This window comes from Chanos chanos, chromosome 3 (assembly GCF_902362185.1).
Source record: "Chanos chanos chromosome 3, fChaCha1.1, whole genome shotgun sequence".
NCBI classification, from domain to species: domain Eukaryota; kingdom Metazoa; phylum Chordata; class Actinopteri; order Gonorynchiformes; family Chanidae; genus Chanos; species Chanos chanos.
In genome coordinates, this window is record NC_044497.1 from 19,987,052 (window position 1) to 19,998,986 (window position 11,935).

Sequence of the window (11,935 nt, forward strand, 5' to 3'; positions counted from 1 at the left end):
GCTCCTCAGTGGGGTTGTTTTTGGTATGGTGGGAGTAGGGTTGAGCAGCCTAAATGTGGTTCCAGAGTTGGAGAGTGAGCAGAGCTGAGTTGAGCCAATTTTGGATGGGTGATAAGGGCCATGAACACATAAACATGTAATGAGAAAAGCTACAAAGCAAATAAGAAGCTTTTGCCCTATGCTTTTCATTGCTACCATGGCAACATCATACTGCAGGACTCAAAGTATGGTTGTCACATGACATCAGTTAACGCACTGAAACAGAGCCATAACTGACGTTTGTGCCAATGTAACATGTCCAGCAACAATGTAAAGGCAGCTTGTATATATTGAGCTCAAAGATACCCAAACATAGATATGTAAATGTACTCCAAACATAGTAAATATAAGGAAAACTAACTCAAAACGCATAATAAACCTAATGCACTGGGGGGAGGCCTTGACCATCGAGGCAGCTGATTATATTCAGTGTGGAGATGTGAAATGGTTTGTCTGATATACTGATATACCACAATTACAGTGTCACATCTGTCTGTGAAGAATGAGGAAGGTCAAGGAAGATTTTCCTCTGAGAGGGTTTCAGTAAATACAGGTAAAGAAAACTGTCCAGTGTTTAACATTGGACAGATTTCTTTACATCCAGTCCTAGAGTGTTCAGCGTTAGGTCTGCATGTATGGTAAAGAGGTATCACGTGTTCAGGATAAGGCTGACAGAAAACCACATAAATGAGAGATTTTTTTTAACATTTGGTTAATTTTCATTACATATGGCAGGGTGTAAAAGCGTTATATGCATAAACACGAGGTATCGTACACACGTGACTAATGAACAAAGGAGCAAAACCGTTAATGATATTTTATTTTTCTTTTTTCCATCTCATCAATGTCAAATACCGCAGGACTCACAAATGAGTAATATAATTTTGCATGAGGAAAGTTCTAGAAAGACTTAAAAATAATTAGATTCCGTTTGTCAGAACAGTGGGAGGATATAACACACATGGCAGGAGGCACCTATGTTTCCAGCTGAGTTCTTCACATTCCAGAAAAATAACAAAGAAAAGAAAACTGGATTGAGTGAATCATTTCAACGTCAAGAGGCCAACCAGCACCATGTAGGAAAGTTTTATTTAATCATCTTTTTTTCATGTTTCATAAGATTAAAATAACATTTACAACACTTAAAACATTCCATTCAACTCTTATTAAAATCACAGAGAAAGAGAGAACAATTTGTTTTATTTAATTTTTAAAATTTCAATCAAGGTTTCTACACAATTCCTTGATTATCTGCCTGCTATTGATGCTTTGATAAATGTACAATTTTTTTTTCATCCCCTACCTGGCCTGCCTTTGGAAAAGAAAGAAAACCAACACCGCAACAAAAGAAGTGAAAAGAAAACAAAGAAAGAAAGAAAAAAAAGGAAGGAAGAGAAGGTTGAGGAAAGGGAGAGACAAAGAGACTTCATTTTCATTTTTGCACATTTGGATGTGTTTGCGTGTGTGTGTGTGTGTGCGCTAACCGTGTGAGATTCCTCCCCCTCCCAAAAACAAACAAAAAAAAAGATAAAGAATAAAAAAGGAAAGGAAAAGAAAACCGGAGAAAGGCAAGGCCCGTTTGTTATGATTCTGTACACAAACGCTTATCGTTGCAATAGGCCACGTTCTAGCACTGGTGTGACAGTGTCGACCAGCACGTGCGTCTCACTTCAGGCCCCGAGACACTGGGAGGAGTGGGGAGGAGGCGCCGGCATTCTCCACCTACAAGACAAACTTGCCCAGGAAGAAGCCAATGAAGATGGCGGCGATGACCACCAGAAGGGAGGGCAGGGACTTAGTGCCCTGGTCCTTCCCCACCATGGCTCCCGAGCTGGACACCATGTTGTCTGAGCGATGGGCCTTCCTCATCCTCAAACCTTCATCCTGGGGTGTGGAGGAGGAGGAGGAGAAAAGTGTGTAAATACGTAAATAAAATTGCTTGTTATTAGTCTCAGATGTTTTCAGCTGAGCACGAACACAGCCTGTGTAATCAGACATGTAAACCGTGAGGTGCCCTGTGTTCTGTATTCTGATCAGCCACAGGCTCAACATTTTCACTGAAATCACAGGGTTTTATATGAAACATTGCGCGTGTGCTCAGGGCACAGCGGTCTGTTGTTCAGTCCGAGAATCCAGAGTGAAATTTTATGCACTCTCTAATCTCATAGTCCGTGATTTCATTACTCTCCCCCAGCCTGTCTGGGGCGTTCATTTAAATGAACTAAAATATTATTTCAGTGACTCTGTTGCATGCAGGTGTGCTCTCCTCCACAAACTGCCTCACTTCTACTGTCCTTCCACAAATTCCACAAAATGACTAGAAAAAGCATGATAATTAAAACACTTCATAATTAATTATTTTTAATGTTTCAACTATCAGGTTTCTCCTTCTGTGGTGTCTAAGTTTAGCCTTCCAATTAGACACTACCGATGGCTTTGCCAGTGAGGGCAGGGAACTCTCCAGTCAGTATATTCATCTAATATCTCAATGAAATGATGAACTGCAGTGAAAAAAAGAAGCTGAATACACCACATTCAGCAGTGTTACAATCACTGTGTTCTTTCTTTACAATGATTCCACCAGTGCTGTGTTTCAACATGTTAGCATCAGTTTACTTATATTTACAAACAACTCTCTGAGACTGGATTTCAGACCGTGAACTAACTCGCTCCTGGGGGGGCAGGGTGGGGTGGGGGGTAATGTGTACCTTAAGTTGCCTGTTCTCCTCTCCCAGTTTGCCCACTTCTGCCTGCAGCCTTTTGCACTCCTCCATCAGTTTCTTTATCTCTGTGTCGTCCACGCTGTTGGGCTTGGCCGCAGACGTGCCATCCACTTTGGATGTGTTAAAGGTAGTCGTGGCTTTGGTAGCATCGACTGTGTCGTTCTGAAAGGAGCAGAACAAGAAGGCTTTAGACCACAGGTGTCAAAATCCAGTCCGAGAGGGCCATGGTCCTGCTGTTTTTCTTGTAGACCAACTAAATAGAATCTCTGATTGGCTGAGGAGTGTCCACACCTGTTTTCAAGGTGAAAATCCACAGGTTACTAAGAGGTGAAAACAAAAATCAGCAGGACCCCGGCCCTCCAGGACCGGATTTTGACACCCCTGCTTTAGACAGTCAGGGACACAATGGGAAACATCTCTACAGCATACTGTTCACACACCCACACATACACACTCATCACTTTGACTTCCATAAATAACCAAAGTGTAATGTATGACAAAGGCTGAGGAATTTAATTAGCAACGCTGAAATGTATAGCATGGAATTAGTAAGTATTCAAGCTCCTGAGTAGATGGTATGCCGAGCAAACCTGTCTCTGTGGCCTTTTCTCTGATTCTGCTGTGTGGATGCACTGATCTGAGATCATCTTTGGGAAGACCTGTGTGGATCTATGAGCTCCATGTTTTTACAGTTTAGTTTGTCACATTATTCATTCCACAGAGTTCTTCCATTAAAAGTAGCCATAATGACGTGCCTTCAGACACACAAAGCTTTTCTATATTTCACGTCCAGTTGAATTTAATTGCTGGTAAACTCAGTTTAAGAGCTTTTTTTTAAAAAAACAAAACAAAAAAAAACCCTGCAGTGAGACAGCTAAAATGGACCTCAGAAATACCTCTTTCATTCACCCACTGATATCTGCATTAACAGACAAAAACCCTCCAGACCAGAACCCCTTCCCTCTCCTGTCCTCCAGAACCGGAGTCAGTTTGGTTTCTGCATGCCCAGCCTCTTATGTGGCGGTCTGCTCTTTTCAACCTGACAAACGAGTGTGTCGTATGTGCCACTCACTGGGGGACAGCGTGGCTTCTGGAACAACCTACACCTCTCTCTGAACTCGTCTGCCTACCACAAACCTGACACTGCCTGTCTCTGCCTGGCTCGACGCTGTGGACGTCAAACAGCTGCCTGTGGCTCAGGGGGGTGAGGTAGTCAGCAGGGGTGGGGGCAGACCTATAGGCCAGTAGTTTTGTAAGCATGGGAGTACGGCCTGGAGTGTTGAGCACAGCTGAGCGACTGCACAGTTCCCTAGCACTGGCACTGAACTGCAGGGGGGAGAGGAAAGGGGTGGGGGTAGGAGGAAAATCAGCATACATATCACGCACAAGACTACACATCTGATACACAAAACAAACAAGTCAACAAACAAACAAACAAACAAACCGCTTTTCCATGCTTGGGAGCAACTCCAGTGTGGGTGTATGTGTGTGCAGCAGCATTCATACTTTATGTGTTAAACTTACAATGACATGATGAGGTGGGGTTCACTCTAATCTCATATGGCTTTGACCTCAGCGAGGAGGTGTGTGTTAGTGGAAGTCTCTGCTCCGAAACAGACTGTCAAAACATCGAAATCCCCAATAATCCCCAATATTTCACGCTACAAAGCTTCAGTGCGTGAGATGGAGCTAAAATTAGCACAGGGAAATGGCAAATGAACTCTGTTTAGTTTCTTTACGAACATTTTCACTGAAATGCATATCAGTCAGTGGTTACGACCACTGGCAACTCGTCAATTAAAGCAGCAGCCCACCGGTCACTGCTGACACCAGGAGGTTTCAGAAAACAAACAATTATCCAGACACTTGTCTTCAGATCTCCGAGAGCAGAGAAGACCAGTTAAATACTATAAAACGTTCAAAAAGCCTTATAAAGACCAAGGTTTATGCTACTAGCGTGTTTTTTCTGTTTTTGGACATAATGGAAGACACACGGGTTGGAAGAGTGAGGGAGGAATATTAGGGTCCAGTTTATGTCACTGTCCAAAGAATAAAGCAAGGAAAAGACAAAGCCAAAGAAGCAGCATATGGAAGGAGAGAACGACAGCAAAAGAGAGAGGAGGGAAGAGAGACAAAGAAAAAGACCATGTACAAATCTAAAGACATAAGAGGGAATCAGCCACAAGCGTAGAGAACTGTCCATAAACAGTGAGCCACGAATGACACTCCTATATACTCAGCTTCGTGTCACATGACTTCCTCTGCCAACCATCGCCGTGGCAGCAGGACTTTTACCAGGCTGAATGTGAACAGGGTTTTTCAGGAGTCCTTTAAAATCATCCAAAAGCAGCTCTTACCATCTTATCATTTTCAGAGGGCAGCTCGAAGACACATCGCAGCTTGGAGTCCATAAGGTCCTCAGGTTTGGCCTCTTTCCACTGTGAGGACAGAGTCAAGGGCATGTCAGACTTTACTGAAGGCAACCCCCCCCCCCCCAAAACCATCCCAAAAATGTTTAAGTAGTCCACACAGTGCAGTATGATTAGGGTAATACCAGCCACTGAAAACATGATGATGATGACATTTCCTGTTTGAATTACACTGACTAAAAGTAAACAGAGACAGAGAGATACTGTAGGTTAATGCGGTTAAACATTTGCATATGCTCTGGTGTGAGTCTGAACAACTGGATGAGGCTTTAGTAAAGCTGGATTTGAGCCTTGATAAAGGTAACAAAGAGTCTAATGATCTCTGTTACGCTGAGGTAAACTTTGAAAAGAAAATCCAATACACAGACAAGGCCTGCTGATCTGACATGCCACCAAAGCCATGAGGAAATCAGTAGTCTTAGGTAGGCATCTTCAAACACTTTAAAATGCCTATACAATGTTCTACACACAGCATGATAAGTGTGTTCCAGGCTGAGACTGCCCTCTGCTGACTAAAAGCAATAAATAAATAAATCAATAAATGAAAAAGTGCTGTTTCCAAAGCGGATTCACGTGTCACAGCTGTGTCAGGACCAACCAGACACAGTATCAAAAACAGATTGCAAACTTGGACTCAGCGACAGCTGGAATACAAAAAATGTGTCATCAGGCGAGGAGGGAAAACTTACCATCGCCTCCAAATCTGTTATGCCGGATGGCGCAAAAATGGTCTGGACCATGAACTTGTGTTTGCTCTTCTCGTTAGGGTCATAATCGAAGGGCTGGAGCATTACTGTAGACAAACAAATAAACAAAGAAACAGACAAACAGAGAAGTAGGTCACAATCTAGAATCCCTACAGGGCTGCTATGAAGTATCCATCCATAAGTGGAGCACAAGTTAAACCACTAACACTTTCATTCTGAATGTCTTGACTTCAGATTCTGTGGAGAAGAGATGTTGTAGCAGCTTAACAAGAATGTAGTTACAGCTGCACCCGCTTCCACCCCCAATATGTACTGTGGACACAATTCTTTTCAGTGGAGTAAATGGTTAACACTCTGTTAGATAATGTGTGATTATAGACTCGTCAGATAAAAGAATGAATAGAGGAAACGCCTTGTGTTCAAATGAAATTTCAAAAGCTCAGTCATTCCATTTCATGTGATACCTCTCAGCAGCATTCACACACTGTTTAGACCAGCGCTTCTGAGTGTGTGGGGTGGGACAGTAAAGCTGGCAGGGTTGCCTGGCTCTGTAAGTCCATACTTTGGACAAAGTTGGGTTGGAAGTCAGGGAGCTGTAAGGGACTCAAATGAACAAAGCCTTGGATATGAAGTCAGCACTTCCACATCCTCAATTTTCAAACAATGAAGGGCCATGGAACCAAAGCCATCGTCACACGCCTCAGATTTTCTGCTCAGAACAACCAGGTCCCTGATGAGCCATCTTCATGACTCTCCTACACAAATGCAGTGCCACAGATCTACTCAAACAGCCTGTTACACGCATGCATGCATGCATGCATGTTCCTTATATACAGACTTGCAGTGGTTTGATATGGACATAGATGCTAGCAAATCCGGCCACAGATTAAAGATCTGAGAAACTGTCTGGTCTGGCATGGCCTATAGCATCACAACTCTGTAAACAGTCACTGACATCACTGGACCATACCATTAACTGCGATAACTGGCAATGTGACAGTGATAAATGAAAAAACCTGTTGATTGGCCATGGTGCTGAAAGGTGGAGATGGCACAGTGGGAGAGGGTGTGGTGATATGTGATTGGATGAGAGCTGGATGTGTCCTGTGATGAGGTGAGTATCACCTGTCCTAAGAACAGGGTCAAGGAACGACTCACCTGCCCCCGCCTTTGTCGCTACTCACTACACCACTTACGGTCTTCTTTACACTATTTTACATGCAAATGTGCATTTTTTATAGCAATAAGGTCTTCACACACTGGACCATGACTACAGCATCCTTTTACCTGAAGTTCAGACTCAAACTCAGTGAACTGTGTATGATGAAACAACGTCCTTCGACTGACACTTGAACAGGTTATTTATCGGAGTACAGGGGTCCTTACCAGAGACGGTCACCGTGGCACCTGGTTCTATGACGCCACTGTTTGGTCGTACGCAGTATCGGCGTGGTGCTGTCGTCTTCACTTTGAAGCATACTTTTTTGTCCGAGGGGTTTTTAAGTTTAAGATTTGTGGTCACGACATCTGTGAAGGGCCCTGTGTCCAAACAAAATAAGACATGTTAGAAAAACAGCACAAGCATTCAGGCCTCACATGACACCTAGCCAGTGTCAAGGAATGTCACCATTTTGAGAATAATCCAACCTTGTTTCTCTCTCTGAAGTGAAAAATGCTATTTGAAAAAATGCTCTTGAGATGAGGTCACAACAACGCACAGACTCAGCTGTATGGAGTCTGGCCAGTGTATCTCAACGTGACCTTAACTGCTGCTGAGACTACTGCTGGAGGAGCTGGCTTTTACCCTGAGACTGCATGTAGTGCATGTAGAAGTGGATGTGGCAAAATTACTATTCTACATGTCTGACAAATATTTCAGGAGGACAAAAATGAACAAGATCATCCTCAGAAAGCACATGATGAGTGGACTTATGGCTCAGTAAAAACAGGAACACAGATGTTAATAAATTATGCCAGGTCTAACTATACTTCAGCCTCTTTCCAATCACAGAAAGACACAGGGAAACTACTATCATATCATACATAAACACTAAAACCTAATGCACAATTACAGTTTCAACTAATGCACTCGCAGCTGGTTCAGCCACCTGGTAAACTCCTACTCTGACTTGTGCAATGCCTAATATGAGCCAACAGGTGAGTAGAGTACCTCCGAGTTGTAGGTGGCATTGAGACTGGAAGAGCAATGATTGCTTAACAGTTTACACTTCTTCACATCTGTGGAATGTATTGTCTAGTCCGCGAGCGTATCTCGTGAGCGTAATCTAGGGTAGGGTGTTACTCTACCTTAATATGCAATTGTGTGACAATTAAAAAACATGACTATAGCCACTGACAGCAGGATTTTCGATGGTTTTGGTTACTGAAGTTCACGTCGACGCGTATTTGGCTATCCAAATTACCTTCCAATTTGTTCAATATTTCGTAAACTAGCTAACTTCTAACAACTGTAAATCATGTGTAGGCGGATTATGAAGGCATTTGGAACTCTCCGCAGTCCTGACGTGTTACAGGTCTGTAGACATTTGCTAAAGTTCTGCCCGTCTAGCTCCCACTAGTTCGCCTGGCATAATTTGAGGTCGTCCCACTTAAACAATTCTGAAGTTAGTTGCCTAGGCTGACCAGGTATCCGAGTCACAGAACCAGTTAAACCACAGTCAATAATCCGATGTTTACCGAAGACAGCTGTTAGGTTGATATAATCCGGTTACTCAGAATAACTGTCTGTTTATCATTGAAATACGAATTTATTTTTTGTAATTTCTGAGCGTAAAGGGACATCCAGCTTTGCGCTTTAGCCATTTTATTAGTCTTCACGCGTTAGTTAGCTTGTTTGCTAGGTAGCTTGTCATCGATGCTGTTAGGTTAGCGTCAGGTCGTGTTGACTAGAACAAGTTGTTTCCCAAGCTAACTTAGCAATTAGCATGCTACCATTAGCAATCCCCCAAAATGCCAGCATTACCAACGTCTAAACAGATCATCTTGCCAGTCATAGAGACTAGCGTGACTAGCAACAACGCTTGACATCAAACGAAACTTGGGTGAATCGCTAATTTGGGTTCAGAGAGTCTTGAAAATTCCCGGCCCCTGTGACAAAATGGCGTCGGGGCATTAATAAAGGTTTTGGGGGTTGTTAGATATCGTACCACCTTTTACTGATGGCCCCTTTAAGAAACGTATAATTAAACGACTAAGTAATAAGGCTTAGAAATCGTCTGTCATACACATATCGGCACCATAGTTTGTTAATAGAAATGTTACCACACATCCTAAAAGAATGCTTTGATACATGGTCCCCGGTCTGGATCTACAGGTAACTGGCAAAATAAAGGAAACACCAATGTGAAGTAACTTGAAAGGGCTCTGGACAATCGTGAACCACCAGAAGAGTTTTATCGTGCCTTGGCATAGAGCCTGATAGTGTGTCTAACTACAAATGGCGGGTACGGCAATATTCTTCCACGACAAATTCCATCATTTGATATTTGGTGGTTGAGGTGTAAAGGGCTGTCGCAGGCGCCTCTTCAGAATCTCCGAGAAGTATACTACAGAGTTAAACGCTGGTGATTAAAACGGACATGGTGTATGGCTTACATCAGTTTTATACACATAATCATTCAGTGACCACTCGTGCCCTGTCAACGGGAGCACCCGTCATCCTAAACGAGATCACTCTCATCAGGTTAGAAATGTTAAACCTATGGGATAACCGTGCATTGCAAATACATCCCCAACCGACACAGAGCTGCTAGAACACTTCACGGTAAAAAGAAGCACTCGGGCCTGTATAGTTCTTTTAGCTAGCGCCATACATGCACTTGTCCGCTTCCTGAGAACCAGGCGAAGGAAAGACTACGTCTTTCTTTATAGCTACTCGGGAGACTACTGACTGTGTTCTTTGCACCAAGTTATATCCACACATGCATTTTTGTAGTAGTAAGGAGTTAACGCACTGCATCCTGATTATGAAGTTCAGACTCAAACTCAACGAACTATTCATGATGAAACTAAGAGCTCACGTCCTAGGCTGATATTTGCAGTCAGCTGTTTCAGAGATGCTCGTCTTCCCTAGCCTCCCGAACCAACGAGAGACCACAGTCAGGGAGCATACGCTTTCGACCACAGCTGATCAGAGTTTAAGATGCCTTTCCTCAGATTTCCATGCCAGCATCATTTTAGCCACTGTTTCTCATCAAACAGTAGCAGTTCAGCGGAGCTCGTCGCCGAAGCTCTAGCCAAACGTGCTCTTAACTATTACCTTTCCTTGGCCTGTCCGGCTTTTTCATGGATAACCGTAAGTATAATCGGATATCAGTTACTTAATTAACTCAGTAACCATACTTCTAAGGATACACGTATTTTAATACACTTCGTATTCTTCATTTGCTCGAGTGTTTCCCTTATTTTGACAGTTACTTCTAGCTACTAGCTATTTGCTAACAAGCGTATGATCCATTGACGAATGGCTCTTAAAGTAACTGAAAAACCACTGACTTACCTTTGAATTTGAGATCATTTGGCGGATCAAGAATTAGGACCTGTTCCAGTTTCGACATATCTGCTTGTCAAGCCGCGAGTTTATCCGTGCCAGGTGCCGGTGTAGACTGGTAATCACCTAATCGGCACTGACTGAAGCTCACTGCCGAGTCACCGAGCCAACGATCACACGGCTACAGCCACGGATGTGAGCCAGACTGACAACTTCTGGTAAGAAAAGCTACGAGGTGCTCAAGGAGAGGAAGTATGACCATACTAGGCATTAAGAGGAGGAAGACGCTTTCGTTCTTTATAGCAGGCAATGGGGAGAGGGGGGGTATGACATTGGGTTCATTCTATTCTTTCTGTCACATAGACTGAAGTTCAGTTTTATGGAAATACTACTTTTCATTGAGCTACAATTTATTGCGAGCAAAGTACAGGCACTCCAAAATTTGCACAAAGTCGCTGTTTCAAAAATTACTCAAGACCGAACGATTGCTCCATCCATTAGGCGTTTCCCAAAGGATAAAACATTCATATTTACAACAACACACCTTGTTCTGTTCAGCTGCACAGGTAAAAAAAAAAAAAATAGAAATTTCTAACTATTATGGTGTTTTAGCCTCCACACATTTCTTCGACTCCGCCTACTGCATGAACAGAGAATTCTATGGTAACACAGGGCAGTTGCCTATCTGGGCCTTTTTACAGGCTATGGTACAGCTTCCGCAGGCGCGCCTTGGAATGCACGTCACCGGCAAATACCTACGACTCTGTTACACTCTGAAGTCTGGGCTTCCAGTTGATCCTAGAAACTTAAAACACGTAGGGCTTTACTTTAGAACCTGAAAAAAGTTCATCAATATTCAGCAAGTCTTTTATGAAACAGTTAAATTAAAGTCGAATACTTAATAAATACTACGTTTGTGATACATTTATGCTTGTATATTTGAGTAAATACAAAGTGGTTTAACAGAATGTTTTTTTACAGAGACAATAGTTTGTCAAACTTGCTGATGGAGTGAAACACTGCACCGCTTTATCTCGGTAATCAGGATTGCCTAGATCGCGATTTTCTCCTCGTCTCAAAGTTTGTGAATATGTATGGGTGTTCGCCGGTGAAAATGCTTCTGTTCTGTTTCTTCGTCTGCGCACGAATTTGCAAACAAAGTTACCAGAGACGTTTCATTCACTGTTTCCCACTTCTCATTTAGACGACTGCGTTTTGTAGCTATACATTGTGTGTGCGTGTGTGACCCGGAGATTCCAGGTCGACGATGCCCAATTTTGTGGTTCAGAGAAAGACTGCCGCCCAGTGTCTGTAATTGGAAGAAGACATAAATCCAGACAGGTCAATGTCTCATAAATCGTGGTTTTGCTTAAAGAGTAAACTGTATCTTATAACACTCATTTTACTCACAACATCTAAAATGTCTTTAAAAAGCTGTTCTTGAAACCGCTCGTAAATCAATACCTGCAAACTGATGCTAGCAGCATGTCTCATTTAACCATGGAAGGCGCTGAAATGACTAAAATC

General features: G+C 42.8%; 1 protein-coding gene across 1 annotated transcript; it reads right to left on the reverse strand.

Annotated features, from left to right (window-relative positions):
* Nucleotides 1–1,448: 1,448 nt before the first annotated feature.
* On the reverse strand, nucleotides 1,449–10,559 carry vapa (VAMP (vesicle-associated membrane protein)-associated protein A). Its single transcript, XM_030768494.1, has 6 exons — nucleotides 10,418–10,559; nucleotides 7,285–7,437; nucleotides 5,881–5,984; nucleotides 5,120–5,200; nucleotides 2,748–2,924; nucleotides 1,449–1,923 (listed from the first exon to the last, which is right to left on the reverse strand). The coding sequence occupies exons 1-6, from the start codon at nucleotides 10,473–10,475 to the stop codon at nucleotides 1,762–1,764; spliced, it is 735 nt and encodes a 244-aa protein (XP_030624354.1). The 5' UTR covers nucleotides 10,476–10,559; the 3' UTR covers nucleotides 1,449–1,761.
* Between the last annotated feature and the right edge of the window lie 1,376 nt (nucleotides 10,560–11,935).

Bases quoted from the DNA above. Each gene is read 5' to 3' on its own strand.
- vapa (XM_030768494.1), bottom strand. From the start codon at position 10,475: ATGTCGAAACTGGAACAGGTCCTAATTCTTGATCCGCCAAATGATCTC. The intron at 5,985-7,284 runs GTAAGGACCCCT...GTTTGTCTACAG, and splicing joins TGCCACGGTGACCGTCTCTG to TAATGCTCCAGCCCTTCGAT. The intron at 1,924-2,747 runs GTACACATTACC...TCCACACCCCAG, and splicing joins AGGAGAACAGGCAACTTAAG to GATGAAGGTTTGAGGATGAG.